Source organism: Myodes glareolus, chromosome 24 (genome assembly GCF_982192425.1).
Source record: "Myodes glareolus chromosome 24, mMyoGla1.1, whole genome shotgun sequence".
NCBI classification, from domain to species: Eukaryota; Metazoa; Chordata; class Mammalia; order Rodentia; family Cricetidae; genus Myodes; species Myodes glareolus.
This window is the reverse complement of record NC_142049.1, coordinates 41,426,120-41,444,720: the sequence shown is the minus strand read 5'-3', so window position 1 is coordinate 41,444,720 and position 18,601 is coordinate 41,426,120. Positions and strand designations below refer to the sequence as shown.

The 18,601-nt window shown below is 48.2% G+C and overlaps 1 protein-coding gene across 3 annotated transcripts; it reads left to right on the top strand.

Moving 5' to 3' along the window:
* Positions 1 to 647: 647 nt before the first annotated feature.
* On the top strand, positions 648 to 18,104 carry E2f8 (E2F transcription factor 8). Of its 3 annotated transcripts, XM_085682694.2 has the most exons (14): positions 870 to 1,365; positions 1,598 to 2,123; positions 2,391 to 2,519; positions 3,697 to 3,972; positions 4,359 to 4,515; positions 6,587 to 6,901; positions 7,185 to 7,346; positions 9,200 to 9,337; positions 10,552 to 10,755; positions 11,958 to 12,045; positions 12,674 to 13,205; positions 16,309 to 16,441; positions 16,555 to 16,955; positions 17,339 to 18,104. In XM_085682694.2, the coding sequence occupies exons 3-14, from the start codon at positions 2,505 to 2,507 to the stop codon at positions 17,519 to 17,521; spliced, it is 2,604 nt and encodes an 867-aa protein (XP_085538820.2). In that variant the 5' UTR covers positions 870 to 1,365; positions 1,598 to 2,123; positions 2,391 to 2,504; the 3' UTR covers positions 17,522 to 18,104. The 3 variants fall into 3 exon arrangements, with proteins under 3 accessions (XP_048286123.3, XP_085538820.2, XP_048286122.3); XM_048430166.3 differs by lacking the exons at positions 870 to 1,365; positions 1,598 to 2,123 and adding an exon at positions 648 to 796; XM_048430165.3 differs by lacking the exon at positions 1,598 to 2,123.
* The last annotated feature ends 497 nt before the right edge of the window (positions 18,105 to 18,601 follow it).

Below are 18,601 nucleotides of genomic sequence, written 5' to 3'. Positions count from 1 at the left end.
TACTTGGGTGATCCCTGGCGCCTGCACTTCTGACAGTTACTAGAATTGAACAGAGGTCCTGGCTAGAACCTAGACCTTGGCCCAGGGTGTATTTCCTGCGCTACTGGATCCCACAGCGGTATTACTGCATCCCCACCCTAACCATCAAAGAAAAACACAGTATTTTGCTTGGAGTCAGCAATGGATGGTTTTCACTGATGGCCAAGCTTAGTGAAGGAATGGTCCCGAGCTCTTCTGGAGCCTTAAGACACAAAATAAAAAGTGAGAAGAGCCCAAAACACAGTCTTAGATGGAAGAGGGTTAGGCAACTTGCGGTTCAGGCGACCGCCGGGAGTGATCAGAAAAGGAGAAACGTTGTAAGGCTAAGGCGGGTGCAAAAAGATTCGGGCACGGAAAGGCAGCGCTGGGTCGCCGGGCTTCGGTTTCCACTTCTGCAAAATGAGGATTTTGGACGAGAGGGTCTCCTAACTTTGAAGTTCCCTAGACCTGTACGATACACCAGGCCGAAGCCCGGGGCTCGTAAAGGAAAAGCGGGAAAAGCGAGAAAAGTGAGAGAAGAGCAAAGAGAAGGGAAAGGAAGACGCGGGACGCTGGGGACAGGCTTGGCGGGTTTCCCGCGTTACTCCGCCTACTCCCACACCTGCGTGTTCCGAGATCCGCCAACGCCCCGCGCCCGTCAGCTTCGGACACCGAAGCTCCTTCTTTCTCACACGTTCTGGAAGCCGTAGGGCAGAAGCTGAGCACGGTCATGCAAAGGGTGGCATGGGAAGGGGCCCCGCTGGGGACCGGAGGGCAGGTGAGCAGACCCCGGGCTGTGCACCGGTTGATACGGTCCCAAGCTGAGGATGGCAGGGAGCCCGCGTGCCCTTGCTAGCCAGCCCTGGACAAGCCAAATTTCATCCCCCAACTTCGATCTCGGATAAAGGGTGTTTGCAAAAAGAAAAAAAAAAAAGGAAAAGTTTTTGAGGACTTTTCCCCAAGTCTGGCTGGAGGCGGGGTCGGAGGGAGGTGCCTACAGCCTGATTCGCCGCGGCAGCGGTACAGAGGCGCCGATTGGCGCTCGGGGCCCCGGGCCGGGAGAGCGGGCGTGGGGGGAGGGGAGGCTCCGCGCCCGCGGGAGCGGCTCGCGCCGGGAGCGGGTTAATTTCAAATCGGGGGCTGGACTGCTCCGGGACGGCCACGCTCCCCCGGCCCGCCCGCCGGCCCCCCCCAAGCCTCGGCCCCGGTGCCGCCCCCGGGCACCCACCTCTGCGCGGCGGGGCTGAGCGAGTCTCCCTGAGACGCGCGGGCTCCCGGGACCGGTGGAAACGCGCAGCCAGGAGCCCGGGCCGCCCGGAGCCGCCAGCCCCGGAGGAGGATTGACAGGTGAGCGGGGAGCTGACTGGCGCGGCAGGGCTGCGGGATCACAAGCGGGGTAGGGTGAAGGCGGCCGTTTCCCGCCTCCCGCCTCCCGCCTCCCGCCCAGCCGGGGCCCGTGGGGAGGAGCCGAGCTCCCGCGCAGAGGGCGGGGGAGGGGCTCGTTCGCGCTCTAGCCCCGCGCTCTCGGGGGCGGTGCCAGCCACGGTCCTGCTTTCCGCGCCAAATTTTTAAATCGAAGGCGGAAGGTCCGGCCCCGCCCCGGGGACCTCTAGCCAATCGTAGGCCTGAAGAGGACGTTCTGATTGGCTGGGAGCCGTCGCCCTGGAAACCGTGAGATGCTGTCTGGCGGCCCCCGGGGGCGGTGTAGTTTCGGGGAGGAGGAGCCAGTGCGTGCGCCCGGCGGGAAGCAGGCGACTGCAGGGTACTGTACCTGGCTGGGAGCGCAACCTACTGTGTATCGCAGTGATCTAGGCACCGAAGGAGACCCCCTCCACAGCCCCGCATTACTGCTTATTTTGAAACAAATCTAAAAGAAGGGGTCCAAATCCTGAAGCTCTCTGTAAATGCCCCATCGTGCGTTTAGAGCGCAAAGGCTGAATTGGAGGGTTGCTCTCAGGCCATTTCCCAAGTCCTTCCTTCTGAGCCTGTGCACGCACGTGTGTGTCAGGCGAAAAACTTCAGCATCTCCCCAGATGCAAGCTCGGTGTGTGCCCTATCGGTATCCGGGCTCGTACGCTCCATCCGCAGCCCGGATCAGTATACAGGTGGGTGCTTGCTACAGCTGTCTTTGAACGTGAGAGAGGACTGTCACTGCAGATTGTGTTAACTTGGAGTCTCGTGACAGGAGATGGGTTTGATGGAGGAATTTACTGCTGTCTGTTGGCGCGATCTGCCTAGAGCAGCGGTGTTTCCTCGAGGGGGCAAATATAAACCCGATTTGTCATTTTTCGTTTCTTTGTTTCAGGGGCCTCCTGTGTCCGTGAATGCATTTTCAGCAGATCTTATTTCTCTCTTTCTTCTTTTCTTTTAAGGAAACTAAAAAACTTTAATAGGATCGATTGGACTTCTTGAACCACTCGAGTTTGCGAAGGAATTTAAGGTTTTTCGTTTTTAAAGACACACTAAATGTATGAGAAATTGACAAAATGGAGAACCAAAAGGTATTTTTAAAGTTAAGGCTACACCGTTGCTGTATTTTCCTGAGTAACACCTAAAGTTTTTCCTTTAATAGGGCCATTGATGTTGTCCCTTTTTGGTTGACTGTTGTTACAGAAATTCAGAAGGAAATTCTATTTTTGAAGAGGAATAGTAGTCTCTCTGTTTCAATAGTTTAGTGTAAGTTTTACATACATAAGGGGAGGTATGTGTTTTTAAATATTTATGGCAAGTATTTTGTAAAAATTACAAAAGACTTTGGCAGTGGAATTGTGTGGATTGTTTTTATTTTTTAAGTGAACTTATATAAATTTCCCCGTGGATTTTTAGATGTTAGTTAATTCCTGTCCCTGGCAGTTTTCACTGAAGCTGCCACCCTTGGGACAGCACCTCCTGAGGGAGAACTAGGCTGAGCAAATTCAGGTGCTAGCCCTATGAGGCCTCTCTGCTAAGTAGCAATGCCAGCTTCAGCAGAAACACACTGGAAAGCGCTTGATAACCCATTAGTCGTGTAATACAGGGTTGTTAACCATGTTCCTAAAGTTACCGAGGGAACTGTGGGTGTCTGTTCTCTGAGCTGTTGTCTCCCAAGTAATTTCTTTTTTAAGAATGGTGCCCTCCCCGAAGTGAAAATCCCAGTCCCCACTAGCCTTATGAATGCTCCTGACCACTGTGTCTCCCAAGCAGGGACTGGCTCTGAGGCCTTAAATGGCTAATTCCCTTGCTATTTTCTGTATCTGTATCTCAAAAGTTGATGTTGAAAGCAGTTTTTTTTTTGTTTTTTGTTTTTTTTTTTTGGTCAAAAGTCTTGCAAACCGTAGGGGCACCCTCAGCTTTGCTGCTTGGTTCTGTTCCTGGTCAGTGGTGTGTTAGTGAGTCCCCACTGCACACAACGAGGTGGAGAATGGCTTTGGTCCTGAAGGCTTTTGCTTGACATGAGTAGAGGCTGCCTCTAGGAATTTAGGTCACTTAGAGAGATCAGTTCTAGTAAGAAAGGGTGTGAGCTCCAAGCTGTCTTTACAGCTCTCCTATCTGAAAATAAAATTTAAAGACAAAGCCTGTAGTTAAAGTTATTTATTGATTTGATTCTTGGATCACGGGGTAAGTCCATTTTAAAGACAGAAAACTCCCTGGTAGGTTCTCTTTTGCGCTGAACTCAGTTGTGACTTCCTTCCCAACCAGGAAAACCTCTTTTCTGAGCCACATAAAAGGGGACTGATGAAAAGCCCCTTGCAAGAGTCCTCGAAGGCCAACATAGTATTGGCTGAGATCCAGCCTGACTTGGGTCCTTTAACCACGCCGACCAAGCCCAAGGAAGTTTGCCAAGGAGAGCCATGGACACCCACAGCCAACCTGAAAATGCTTATCAGTGCGGTGAGCCCAGAGATCAGAAGTCGAGATCAGAAGAGGGGCCTGTCTGACAACCGTGGATTACCTGAAGCTAGAGACTGTTTGCATGTAGGTTTGCAAGGGCCTTCATGTCAGCTGGGGGCTTGTTGAGGGAGGGGAGGTGAATACAGAGAGTCAAGCCATCAGGAGCTGCTGGAAGGCTCCTGTTGACCTGCTGAGCATGGAAAGAGTTTGTACCCTTGGAGCACAACACTGAGAATCCAGGACCTTATGAGTGGCTTTCATCCCAGGCTTCCTTTTAAGACTATTCTTACTCCACTCCCAACCTTGCAGTGGTCCAAACTTTGTGTGTGTGTGTGTGTGTGTGTGTGTGTGTGTGTGTGTGTGTGTGTGGAGGGGGGTAAGAAGAGTTAGTCATCTCGCCCAGATGGCCCCAATAAGTCTGTCAAACTTTATTTCAGAACGAGACCTTGTGTTTGTCTTTTCCTCTGTAGGAACACTTATCTGGAGACGAGTTTGAGAAATCCCAGCCAAGTCGAAAAGAGAAAAGCTTGGGGTTGCTGTGCCACAAATTCCTGGCGCGGTACCCGAGGTACCCCAACCCTGCTGTGAATAATGACATCTGCCTGGATGAGGTGGCCGAGGAGCTCAGTGAGTATGCTGGTCGTCAGCCTGGCTAATAATGACAGCACGTCCACGCACTTAACCCCCGTTACCACAGATTTAAACGAGGCCGTGTGGAAATGAGGAGTCTCACAAAAGGCGATGGAGAGCGATTTCCGGGTTCAGGTCGTCTCCAGAGCTGTACAGGAAGGAAGTAGAGTTTCATGACTTGTTTTACAAATAGTTGTGACTCTGACCCTCGCCTTGGCCTTGGCCTTGAGGAGCCAGCGTATCCATTGCTGCACAGAGGGATGGCTTCTGAGACTCTGCCTCTCAGCCATTTGAGACTGGTGTAGACCTGATTCTAGAGCCAAAAAAGGAGTCTGGCAGATACAGAATGTCCTTGAAGTCATTAAAATATCTGTGTGTGTGTGTGTGTGTGTGTGTGTGTGTGTAGGTGTACATGTGTGTTCTCGTGTGCAAAGGGTCAGAGGTCAGCTTTGGGTGTCATTCCTCAGGAGCCAGCCACCTTCACTTCTGGGAATGAGTCTCACTGGGATCTGGGGGCTCACCAATTAAATGAGGTTGGCTTTTCCGCTGGTTACTGAAGTCTGACACAGGCTAGCGCTTTCCCAATGGAGCCATTTCCCCAGCCCGAAAGCATCTTAATCTAAAACTTGAAGAAGTGTGTTCAGGATGGTGTCTTAATATGTCGCTATCACCCCATAAAGGAAAAGATGGCCTTTCTAAGCAGGAACATTAATTCATGGTTTAAGACGATGCTGTTTGGGTGCATCTGCTCTTCACATGCACTCCGTCTGGCTCGCGTGCGTGCATGCGTGTGTACTCTTTGCTTGATCAGAGGAGCTTCTATAGCTCCATGAACAAAAAGGGCAAAATTCCCTTTTCACTGGAACCTGTCTTCAATGGAGCAGTAATTACAGAGCAAAGGACATGGCAGGAACTGACCGTGTGTGACGGACAATACATGCTACAGAAAAGGAGGGGAACTATCTAGAATACGGTGAAAGGACCAGGTGTGTGGGAGCGGTGCTTTCTGGCCATAAACTAAGGGCTCAGATCAAGCTGATGTCCAGGGCTTGAAAGAGAAGCAGAGGTCTGTGAGGACAGCAGGGAGAAGGGCCCAGGGTAGAAATGCAGCTTCTCACCTGGTAGTCGCCAAGGACAGCAAGAGGCCACTAGGGGGTGCTCTATCCAGAAAGGATAAGTTACTCTGTCCAGTATTGAAGTTGAAATCAACCGTGAAGGTAAATTTCTGAAACAAGGAGAATCCCACCATGCAGAACACTGAATCCCCTTGTGGATTTAAGAGCCACAGAACTGCTGGTCTTACCATCTCAGATGGTAGGCAGAGCATGGGCCAAATTAGACCTTTCTGCTTTTTAATGTAGGTTTTTAAGAAATGACATCATAGATTTTATATTTTTCTGAAACCTCAGCACTTTAATAAATGAAAGTGTGAGTGTGTGTGTGTGAGTGTGTGTGTGTGTGTGTGTGTGTGTGTGTGGTCTTGAAGACCAGACAGAAAAGAACGCTGAAATCTTTGTAGCTGGAGTTGCAGGTCTTTGTGAGTCACCCAGTACGGGTGCTGGGCACTGAACTCTGGTCCTCTGGTAGAACACAAGGGCTCCTAACCACTGAGCCATCTCTCCAGCCCCAGGTCTAAGCACAGTGTGCCTGTGATACGATTATGGCAGACAGGTGTGGGTACAAGGAGGGGAATAAAGGAATGGGCTCAGAATTGCAACAGTTAGACATTTAGAGGCCTGGCCATGCCACTTCCTCTCTGTCACTGCGGCAAGTCTGAGCTATGTCCTCACCAGGAAGGTGCTGGTGACAACTGCCACCACACACATTAGAATACAATTGTCCTGGATGATGCAATCTGCACCCCTGGGAAGATGGTGACTGTAATTTAAACAGTCTCATTTCCCCTGTGAGGGAGCCATGTCTTTCTGGCCTCTGTAGTGTCTGTTATGTGTGGTATATTACTGTGTTCTTCAGATGCACCTGCTGACAGATAGGAAAACCGTTATTCCATTTCGAACACACAGTGAAAGTCTGATCCTGCTAACACACCGTCACACGTACTTTGCAGATGTGGAACGGCGACGGATTTATGACATTGTGAATGTACTGGAGAGCTTGCACATGGTGAGCCGCCTTGCCAAAAACCGGTACACTTGGCACGGCCGACACAATCTCACCAAAACCCTCGGGACTCTGAAGAGCGTCGGGGAGGAGAACAAGTATGCTGAGCAGATCATGATGATCAAGAGGAAAGAGTACGAACAAGAGTTTGACTTCATTAAGAGCTGCGCCATAGAGGACCACGTGATCAAGTCAAACCCTGGCCAGAATGGGCATTCAGACATGTGTTTTGTCGAACTCCCCGGAGTGGAGTTCCGGGCAGGTGAGAGGTCGCGTGGTCCTTGTGAAAACCCGCCATGGAGCCTGCCGCTCTGCAGCTGCTGTCACTTGTTTGGGGGATGGATGGGGTTAGGGCTGGTGAGTCGAGGTCTCTGGCCCAGCCTGGCCTCACGTTCCTGATGGTCCTCTTGTCTCCACTTGTCTCGCGCTGAGGTCTTGGGCGCACGCCACGGCTGTGGGCTGGCTGGTCCAGAGGTGCTCTTTTTGAGGCTTGCTGCTTTCCCTTCTTGACTGTGAAGTCCCTAATTCCCCGTCCTTCCCTGCAGCTTCCGTGAACAGCCGCAAAGACAAGTCCTTACGAGTGATGAGCCAGAAGTTTGTGATGTTGTTCTTGGTGTCCACGCCTCAGATAGTAAGCCTGGAAATCGCTGCCAAGATTTTAATTGGGGAGGACCATGTGGAAGATCTGGATAAAAGCAAGTTTAAAAGTAAGTGTCACAACCACCCAGGAGGTTTGGCCTCCATTCATGAACAACAAAGCCTCCTCTTCCCTTTGACCAGGCACTGAGTAGATCTCTGGGTACGTGTCTATGTTCACCCTCCCCCACGGCGGTGATGCTGCTGCTGCTAACTGGCAGAATTCAACAAGACGTATTACCTTCTTACTGGTCCGACACTATGGTGTCATCTGATACGATAGCTCTCTCCCCGTTTTACATGGTAAATATTCCCAGGGCTTAAATGAACAGTCAGTTGTAAAGTAGGTCCAGCTCCTAGATCTCATCTCTCCACCAATACTGATCATTGATGGCATAAATAATTCCCACTAAAACTAATAAGTCCCCCGATGGCCCTGCAACACAGATGGCCTGCTACTTTGAAACCGTTTTAGCCAGATGGCTGCTGTGAATTTAGCTGGTTCCTAACCAGCTCTGTGCCCGTGGCTATGCCAGACATTGTAGGGAAAGGTGTAGAGGAAAGAGCCAAGCAGGCAAGAGCGACCTTCCACACTCTTGCCTCCCCTGGAGGATAACCCAGATGTGAGCTGCTGGGGAGCCAGCTGTATACAAGGCATAGCTGCCCCGAGAGGCCAGCATTTGTAGATTGCCTGGTCCCTGGCCTCGAGATGACATGTTCTGCAAAGCTGTACAAGTCTGCAGAAGTTCAGTCCAGGTAGTCCTGGATTGCCAGTGCATCTACAAGCCAGAATCAAGGAGAGAGTAAGGCGGTAATTCTGACAGTTCTTGAGGGAAGTACAATCTGAGAAAAACACGTCCTGATACTGCCGCTTGGACGATGCTTTTCTGAGTCACCAGGTGCTCGTCAGCTCAACACTGCTATTGGTCAGTCAAACCCTTGGAAAGTATTGTAGTAACTGTGGAATGTGCCGCTTGCTGAATCCTTGGGGACTACAGAAACTTCTAGCAGGGCTGTGAAGGAGAGTCAGTTTGTAGCTCTGTTCTGTAGACTGAAGTTTCTGTCCCGCCAAGTCTTGCAGCTCCTCAGTCCCAAAGAAACACACAGAGGCTTGCATCAATAACAAACTATTTGGCCTATTAGTTTAGACTTTATACTAACTAGCACTTAACACTTAAATTAACCCATAATTCTTGTCTATGTTTAGCCACATGGCTTGGTCCCTTTTCTCAGTAAGGCATTCTCATCTTGCTCCCTCTGCGTCTGGCTGGTGACTGCATCTCTGCCTTCCCTCTTCCCAGAATTCTCCCAGTCTGGTCACCCCACTTATATTCCCTGCCTGGCTACTGGCCAATTAGCATTTTATTAAACCAATATGAGTGTACAAAAGCATTAATCCCACAGCACTGAACACTGACGTAAAGGTAGACTTGTTAATGCGAAGTTTTTCAAGACAAGTGAGTTATGTAAAGTGAATAGATCTATGTTTTGCAAATTTTGCAAGGACAGTATATATGTTTGTGGTGAGAGAGAACTTTGCAAGTTTGTGACACTGTGTGAATCTCACTGTAAACTGTCATGGGTAGAAAAGCCATACATTTCCAACGCTGCCCTGTTTCTGTTTCTTCCTATTCTGACACCTAGGAACGTGACTTTTTGTAAAGCAGGGTCCTCTCATTGAGTCACTTCCAACTGTCCTTTCAAAATTCCGGACCAGGACCAGCAGTGACTTCTGAAACACCTAAAACTCATTTTTTGGTTTAATCCAAGCAGTGTTGTCAGAATAACTTGAAAGGAGTCAGGAGGGAGTCTCTGCCCAATGCTGGCAGCATAGCTCTTGAACACGTCTGCCTTTCTTAGGAGGCAAAATCCTTGTCATCTTTCACTATTCAGTTTAATGCTATTCATGCCTTTTCCTCCCCAGCAAAAATTAGGAGGTTGTATGATATCGCTAATGTTCTGAGTAGCCTGGATCTCATCAAGAAAGTCCATGTCACGGAAGAAAGAGGTCGGAAGCCAGCTTTTAAATGGACGGGCCCAGAAATCAGCCCAAACACTAGTGGTGCGTATGGGGTTTTGTTGCGGTTTTCCTTTCATTGCTTGCTTCTGGTTTTCATCTAGATGGATTCTTTCCCCGCCCGCCTGCTTAACCCCACCCATGGGATGACCATCTGTAGATGATGGGAAAAACAGTTTGCTCATAAAGAAAGTTGAATACCCTGACATTGAACACTGTCAGGGAGAGGTCCTCTGGTGCAAGAATTTGAAATGGAGGCCCTGGAGCTGTGGTAAAAGCTGCGTAACCCCAGCCCACGGTATTTATTAGAGTGCGTCCTTAGCCAGTGTCTTCTGTGACCGTGCTCTCAAAGCCACCATGGAATGCATTTCTTCAGAGGGCCTGCCCAACTAGAGCAGGCAGGCAGTCTCCACCTTCCACCCACTCTAACCTCCCCTGAGGAGAAGTACGCAAGATTTTATACATCACCAAACGAGGAAAACCAGTAGGGAATGCACTCCGGCATTTCTCTGGTTGTGAGAGATGGTCCACTCTCCAGATCCAAGATTTTCATATTGAAGGGTTCAACTGGGAAATGGAATATTTTTTAGTCTGTACCAAACATGTTCAAGTGTTTTCTGGTCACTATCTCCTAAACAATAATATGTGACAGCCATGGGCATTCTATTAGGTGTTTCAAGTAACCAGAGATGATTTAGCGTAGACAGGAGGATGTGTTTAGCTTCTGTGCGTACATATATATGCCGTTGTGTGCAAGGGACTTGAGCTTCTGCGGCTTTGGGCACGTAAGAGGGACTCTGGAGTAAGTCCACCTCAGATGTGGAAGGCCAGCTGTGCACGGTGGCATCCGAGATGCAGCCCTGAAATACTATCTGTAACGTCACTGAAGGAGATTTGATGAGGTTCCGGAAACAGAGTGTTTAGAGCAGGTGCACACAGCGGGCTCTCTGTGCTGTTGCCCCTTGTCCCTAATGTGGTTTTATTTATTTTTACTTTTGTGCATTGGTGTTTTGCCTGCATGTTATGTCTGTGTGGGGATGTCAGTTCCCTGGGAAACGGAGGTCCAAACAGTTAGGAGCTGCCCTGTGGGTGCTGGGAACTGAACCCAGGTCCCCTGGAAGAGTAGCCCGCGCTCTTAACCACTGAGCCATCTCTCCAGCCCCTGCCCCTGACGTAGTTTTAGAGCTGCATTTTGATTTACTCTGTTAGAAGAAAGCCGGACCAACTGGGCTTTAATATGCTGGCCTTTTCCCCTTCAGGCTCCAGCCCAGTCACGCCTCTTACCACCTCCTTCTTAGAGGTGGAGCAGTCTGCAAAAGAGAACTGTGCCAAAAACCTCTTTTCTACACGGGGGAAACCCAGCTTTACTCGACACCCATCCCTTATCAAGTTGGTAAAAAGTATAGAAAGTGATCGGAGAAGGATCAGCTCCGCCCCCAGCAGCCCTGTCAAGGGCAGCAAAGGTAGGTTTTCCTGGCGGGTCAGGGCTCCGCACAGAATTCCTTTTGATCTGCTTTCTTTTAACCGATCTCATCCCTCATAGGTCTAACTTATAAATGAATATATATCATATATATTTCTAGAACTTATAAAGATCAGAATTACTTTTGATCTCCTTTCTTTTAACCGATCTCATCCCTCATAAGTCTAACTTATAAATGAATATATATTTATATATATATCATATATATTTCTATAACTTATAAAGATCAGAATTACTTTTGATCTCCTTTCTTTTAACCTCTTTCATCCCTCATAAGTCTAACTTATAAATGAATATATATTTATATATATATCATATATATTTCTATAACTTATAAAGATCAGAATTACTTTTGATCTCCTTTCTTTTAACCTCTTTCATCCCTCATAAGTCTAACTTATAAATGAATATATATATGATATATATATCATATATATTTATATAACTTATAAAGATCAGAATTACTTTTGATCTCCTTTCTTTTAACCTCTTTCATCCCTCATAAGTCTAACTTATAAATGAATATATATATGATATATATATATCATATATATTTATATAACTTATAAAGATCAGAATTACTTTTGATCTCCTTTCTTTTAACCTCTTTCATCCCTCATAAGTCTAACTTATAAATGAATATATATTTATATATATATCATATATATTTCTATAACTTATAAAGATCAGAATTACTTTTGATCTCCTTTCTTTTAACCTCTTTCATCCCTCATAAGTCTAACTTATAAATGAATATATATATGATATATATATCATATATATTTATATAACTTATAAAGATCAGAATTACTTTTGATCTCCTTTCTTTTAACCTCTTTCATCCCTCATAAGTCTAACTTATAAATGAATATATATATGATATATATATATCATATATATTTATATAACTTATAAAGATCAGAATTACTTTTGATCTCCTTTCTTATAACCTCTTTCATCCCTCATAAGTCTAACTTATAAATGAATATATATATGATATGTAGCTTATGTATTTATATAACTTATAAAGATTAAAAGCAGTCTGTGGGGTTTAGTGTTTAATTGCTGTGCAACTAGGTAGCAGGTGGATGCTTTCTGTCTTTTTTTGACACCTGCATTTTCTTCCATACGAATACTTAATCTTTTGCTTTGACCATCTCCCCTCTCCTTTCTTTTTGCCAGCTGAGAGTTCTCAAAGTTCTCCACCCCTCCCAAACAAGATGGCTCAGCTCGCTGCTATCTGCAAGATGCAGTTGGAAGAGCAGTCAAGGTAGGCTGGCCTCGCAGCTAGAAACTGGACGGGCTGCTGTCTCGGTGTGTTGTTAGAACTGATTGCTCTACTCAAGGGTAGGCATCACCTGTGGAAACTGGAGAGATAGTCTTTAAAATATCTGTCCTCGGTCATTTAAGAAAGCAAAAACACTGCCTCTTATTTTCATAAAAGTATGTCTGGGACCTGGGCAAAAAGTGGTAGAGTGCAGGGGTTGGGGGATGGTTTGGTGGATAAGGTGCCTACTTCTCAGACGTGAGGACCTACATCTAGATTCCTATACTCATATAAAAGGCCAGGTATGACAGCACCCATCTGTAAGCCCAAAGTGAAGGTATGACCACTGAAAGCTTCTCCCTAAAGCTCATTGGCTGGCCACCTCAGCTAACTTGGTAGCAACACCCATCTTTAATCCCAGTGTGGCATTATGGGCACGGCAGGGTCCCTAGAGCTCATTGGCTGGCTGGCCTAACTAATGAACTCCAGGCTCACTGAAATGGTGGAAATCACTGGGGAAGACAGCTCCCGTCAGCCTCTGACCTCCACGTGTATGCATGTCCACACAGATGCAGCCAGAACGCTCGGGAGCGATGCGGCTCCATGACGTCCCCTATCTCTTTTCTTCTAGTGAGCCCAGGAAGAAAGTGAAAGTAAAGCTAGCAAGATCAGGGCACTACAAACCACTGGCCCCTCTGGACCCGGCAGGGAACACCGAGCTGGAGCTGCCTGCACCCTCCCTCATCCAGCCCCTGGGGGTGGTCCCCCTGATCCCCAGCCCATTGTCATCTGCAGTGCCTGTGATCCTACCTCAGGCCCCTTCGGGCCCATCCTATGCCATCTACTTGCAACCTGCCCAAGCCCAAATGCTGACACCGCCCCATGGCCTGAGCCCAACAGTCTGCCCCGCCCACTCCTCTAACGCTACTGGATCCAAAGACCCTACAGATGGCCCCGCTGAGAGGACCACCACAGACGCCACCATGTCCAGCGCCTCCTGCAGACCCGGAAGCCTGCAGCCGGCACCGGAAAGACAGAGTGCAAAGAATCGAAGCAAGGAGACAACTGGAGAGCGAGGCACCAAGAGGGCAGGCTCCTCGGAGGACAGTGGCTCCATAAAGAAACCTAAGGAGGACCTGAAGGCGCTTGAGAATGTCCCCACGGTGAGTACAGCCTCGATGGTGCCTGGAAGTTTTAGCAATCCCATGGCCGACTCCACTGGAACGGGTGGCTTGTAACGTTTGCCAGAGCAAAGAGCAGTCTCTCAGAAGACAAAGAGTTGTCCCTCAATGTCCCTGTATCCAAATGAAGGCCCAGACAGCTAATCCTCACGTAGGGATGACGGCAGGGACATTTTTAAACCTACAGAGGAGGGGCTGACTTGGCCTCTTTTTAAAGCGTCACAGGTGGCCATCCCATACTGGAACACAAGCACCTGTCATGAGAGTCATAAATAGTTTAAAAGCAGTTGTCACCGGAGGGATACAAGGGCCTCCTATAACTCGTGCCTTCTGAGTCATTCCTCAACGTTTGCTTGATGTCATGTACCTGGCATCTGTTGCCTAGAAGAGAATTTGCCCGCCCCTCCCCCCTCTTACTATCTACCTCAAAGTTACCATAGTCTTTTTTGTGTAAGTGGAAAAGCCAAGCTGATCTTGTCAACGTGTGGGTACAGCGCATACACATTGGCTTCTAAAGGTGCTGGCCCTCGAGGTGATTTCTTTTCTTAGGTAAGATTAGATTGGGAAGGAATGAGCTGAATGTTGATTGGACAGCTAGCCACACGTCAGGTATCAGACTCGAGGATCTTTTGCCCAGAGGTCTAACTCGATTTGCAGGACAGCGGCAGGTGCTCACGGAGCACAGTATCATTAGCAGATGCACCTAAACTCAGAAGCAGAAGTTAGTCCGTCCTTCCCCCTGCTGTTACTTTAGTTCTCCACCTCTTTTCTTTGTCATGAAGTTATTCCCCCGTCCCCATCCCCTCTCCCCTCGGTCCTTTATCTACTAGGTTAGAAAAGACTGACCTAGAGCGGGTCTAAGCCAGCACCCACCTTTGATGGCATTTGCTTCTATAGGCTCACCCGATGACCTCATTACAGTTTTTGTGGGCTTAAGCGAATGTATCACACGGGGATATGCGTAAAGGGCCTTGTGATCCCTTTATAGAACCCCGTATCGGCCGGATGGCATTATCTGGCACTATGCTTGTCAAGGCAACTTGAGTCTGGAATTTTCCCCGAGGATGGTCTTGTGGAAACCATTCATATCATCCACTGTCTCATGGAATATTTTCTTGCTCTTGATGTACATGCTCGGGGGGGGGGGGGGGGTCATGAGACCCTGACTTGACTCGGTGTTCTGTGATGGCCATAACGTCTGTGAGCCAGCACACGTGATTTTTCAATGGTTTCCTGGTGTTCCCTGGTTACCCCAGATGAGAGGTCTGAGATTTCTCGTGTCCCCTAGCTCTCATCTCTGTTGAGTTCATTTCGACTGTCCTTTAGCTTGGACCAAACAGTACGAAGAAAATGATGTATGTGCAAAGTTCATTCAGTAAATGTGTTCTGAGAACCCGGGCATGTAGGGACGGAGAAAAGGCAGTGTTCAGATAAATGCAAATGTATCTGATAGGAGCTCGTAAGGGCAGAGAAAACAACAGGATAAATGAGCAGAAGATGGGGGCTCAGAAGACTAGAAGAGGTGACATTCAGGGGAAGAGACGTCAGATTCATTCATCTTGCTAACTTCAAACAGTGGAATTACTGTCGGCTAAAAGAATTGTAGTAGATGTAATTTGTTGAAATTGAGGCATAGTCATTTCAGGGGTAATACAGGCTTTACTAAGGATTTGAGTGAGTCAAGCCAGCAATCACGGTCCCTTGTCCCATCAGAGAGGATGACACGCGATATAAGCAGCCCCTAAGGGCTCTCTATCCCTGCAGCTTTCAAGGCACCAACTCCTGATGTGAACAGTTCCAGGCCCCTGAGAAACAGTTTAAATCTCTCAGCTCTATGGATTCTGAGCTCCCCGGTTCTCCAGGAGACCGATCAAGAGCTAGGGATCAAAGTGTGGGCTGTTGTTTTGACAACAGAGAGAAGAAAAGTCTGAAGAAGGATGAAAGGAGGCCCCTGCCTCTAAGAGCTGATTTAGATTCTCCAGTCAGCACCGGGAGGGGGAAGCAGACTTCGGGGGCACCCACACACTCTTTGTGTTTGGAAAAGCTCAGCGACCTAATAGGGTGGGAGCTACATCACCCCAACCGCAATGGGAGCTTGTGCCTTTTGGCATCTGTGTCTTTCTAATAGAACCAATTGGCGCTCTTTTCTGCCTGCCGGTTTGCTTTGCGTGTGAGCGGACTGCTAGGTTTCGTCAGAATAAAAGTACAAGGAAGCTGTCTGCCAGTGCAGTTCCTTAGTTCTAAATCAGGAGTCAGAAAACCCGGAGGGCCAGCTAGCAAATTTGCTAGGCCATAGGGTCTCTGTTGCGCCCACTCAACTGTCCCTGTTGAGGTCCAACGGTCACTGCACAAAGGGTGGGGCACATTCCAATGAAGCCTTCTCCAAAATAAGGTTGGGCATGGTTTAGGACTATAGTTCAGCCACTCCTTTCACTACATCAGTATTGCTTGATACTTTTTCTTTGCATATTAGTCCTCCTTAATGGCCCACTAAAAGCTTAGTTGCCTAATGGACTGGAGAGGCTACATGCAGTGTTTCCCGTTGGGTTACTAACAGAGATCCATCATTGAAATTTCAGAGTCCTTCAGTAAAGACATTTTGTGTTAAGTTTTTCCAAAGCCTGTTTGGGCTGTGGTTCCTGTTTAAATCTCCTAGACACAGCGTCCCTCGGAATACTCTCAGGGGAATGCCGGTCTTCAGACTTAAAGATCAATCCAGTAGTGACCCAACAGGGTCATATGTGGCGTTTATCGCTGTTAAACTTCGCTCCGGCGGGGATGTCTGATTGCAGGAGTTGGGATGCCAGTGTAAAGATGATGTGCTGGCAGAACCTACCCTTAAGTAGCCTCAGGTGGTATCTTCTGAGTTGAAGATGGTAATACACACGGGTGGTCTCAGCACTAGGGGAGACTGAAGCAGGAGGAACCAGGGTTCGAGGCCAGCCTGGGCTATCTGGGTGGTTAGATGGGTGGCCTAAAATGCTCTAGAAAAACAGCCAAGAGATGGTTCCGGAAGGGGACGGTACCTGACCGTGTTCTTCTTCTGGTACGTGTGTGAAATAACTTCTTTCTCCTTATTTTGTAGACCCTGTTCCCATCAGGGTACCTAATCCCTCTCACCCAGTGCCCGTCCCTGGGGGCAGAATCCGTGCTGTCTGGCACAGAAAACTCAGGTACACTTTCCCCGAACCACAGGATCTACGGCTCCCCAATTGCAGGTGAGTATGTGCCAGATGCCATTCAGACATGCGCTGGCCTGCAGTCCCCTTATCATCTTCCTGAACAAATCAATGTCTGTTCTAAGACTTAGCCCTTCCCCCCGCTTTTCCAGGTGTTATCCCGGTGGCATCGTCTGACCTCACTGCTGTGAATTTTCCCCCTTTCCATGTGACACCTTTGAAACTTATGGTCTCCCCAACATCCGTGGCAGCCGTGCCTGTTGGGAGCAGCCCAGCTCTCAACTCGAGCCACCCCGGCCCGGCCCAGAACCCAAGCTCAGCCATTGTCAACTTCACCCTGCAGCACCTGGGACTCATCTCCCCCAGTGTGCAGATGTGTGCCAGCCCCGGGCCTGGAGCTGGCACAGTCCCTGTGTCCCCGCGTGTTGACGCAGCTGGCGTCATACCAGATAACTTGAGCTTTCGGCAAGGGAGGGCCACCAACCACGACTCGCCAGTCCTGGGCCAGAGCCAACAGAATGGACAATCAGTTGCTGGGGCAGGACCACAACAGGTAAGAGTATTTGCATTTAATTTAAAGATAGGCCTAAAACTTCAAGATGGCCTTGACGTTTTGATCCTCCTGCTTCTGCCTCCCGAGTGCTGGCATCGCCATTTAATTTAATTATTGAATCATCTGTATCAGGAGGCTCGTGTTCCCCTCTTTGGAGAGGGAAGCATTCTTCCAGCCCCAAGAAGAATGCCCAAGGCACCTATGAGGTTTTGTCTCCTCTTAGCAACAATAATTCAAAGGAACTAGGGGCTTTCCATGCAGATATCAGGATTTATTGACTCCCAGAATGCCACAGATCAATCATCCAGCCCTGTCTTGAGTCTTCTGGGGATCATTAGTTGCCATCGGTCTGATACCCTTTTTCCTTTGCTCTCTCCAATCAGCCTGTTCCTGTGACCCCCAAAGGCTCCCAGTTGGTGTCTGAAAGTTTCTTCCGTACCCCAGGTGGACCAACCAAGCCTACCAGCTCACCCTACATGGATTTTGATGGTGCTAACAAAACCTCCTTTGGAACCCTCTTTGTCCCACAGCGTAAACTGGAAGTCTCAAATGAGGATGTCCACTGATTGACTGAAGATGGTGGTTTAATTTAATTTCCTAAAGAGCTATTTAATGAGATGATACACACATGCAGATTGAGTGAATACCACCTTTGAAAATACTGTAAATACTTTGGGGTTTTACTCAGTATCACCGCAATATTTGTCATGCTTACGCATGTGTATGCATGTGCACATACACATATGTGCACACATATTTGTACAAGGCCAAATTCAGCCTTCTGTACTATAAAGTAAAATGGTGACCTAATAAGGTACATTAACTTCTAGGGCAGAAAGACTCATTTTTTTTTTCACCTGTGCCTGTATTATTATGCAATTTACACTTTACTACCCTTTCAGTAAATGTTCGGCTTACCTAACACAGCACCTGCTCAGACTTTTTGCACAAAGGAAATGCTGTGTGATGTATAATGTATTTTTACCTAGGGAGGAGATAGCTCTATTTTTTTGTAATTTCTTTAATCCTTTGCTGTTGCAGTCTGTCTTTTTGTAGAGTTTACAACCCTCCTCAATCAAGTCTGGAAAAATTATTTATAAAATGTATTTTTAATCATAAGTTGTTAAAATTAAAACTCTTCTAAAATGTGTTGATGTTTTCATTGGGCCTCTTAGGGCCCTTGCTGTTGGGCACTTGCCTAATCTCAGGGACAGTTTCTTGGGAAGGGCTTCCTTGGGTACTTGGAGTTCATAGGAAGTTTCCACCTTCTCCCAGCTCCCCCCACATGGTCCTGAGCCTTGCTAGAATAGTGACAACATGATGTGAAGAGGCCAAAGGAGCAGATGGAAGGCAAGAGGAGCTAAGGCAGCCCTGGCTCTGTCCAGCACCCATCCCAGGCGCACGCTACAGAAAGGAGCGGCAGCCACCGTCCTACGCCTTCTCTGTGATCCAGCTCTAGGGAAGGAACCGCAGTGAGGATTCTACTTTCCTCTAGGTAGGGAACTACCATGCACAGCACCCGCAGTGAGCTCCAGGCAAAGGAATGAGCCAGGGTGTGTCCAATGTACATCTTCTTGAGCCATTAGGGGAGAACTGCATGCTGAAAAGTTAAGAGCCTCCTCTGGCCTGGGTCTTCCCAGAACATC

Excerpts from the sequence above, each read along its gene's own strand:
- E2f8 (XM_048430166.3), top strand. Across the intron at positions 10,756-11,957 it reads CCCTGTCAAGGGCAGCAAAG|CTGAGAGTTCTCAAAGTTCT; the intron begins GTAGGTTTTCCT and ends TCTTTTTGCCAG. Across the intron at positions 13,206-16,308 it reads CGCTTGAGAATGTCCCCACG|ACCCTGTTCCCATCAGGGTA; the intron begins GTGAGTACAGCC and ends CTTATTTTGTAG.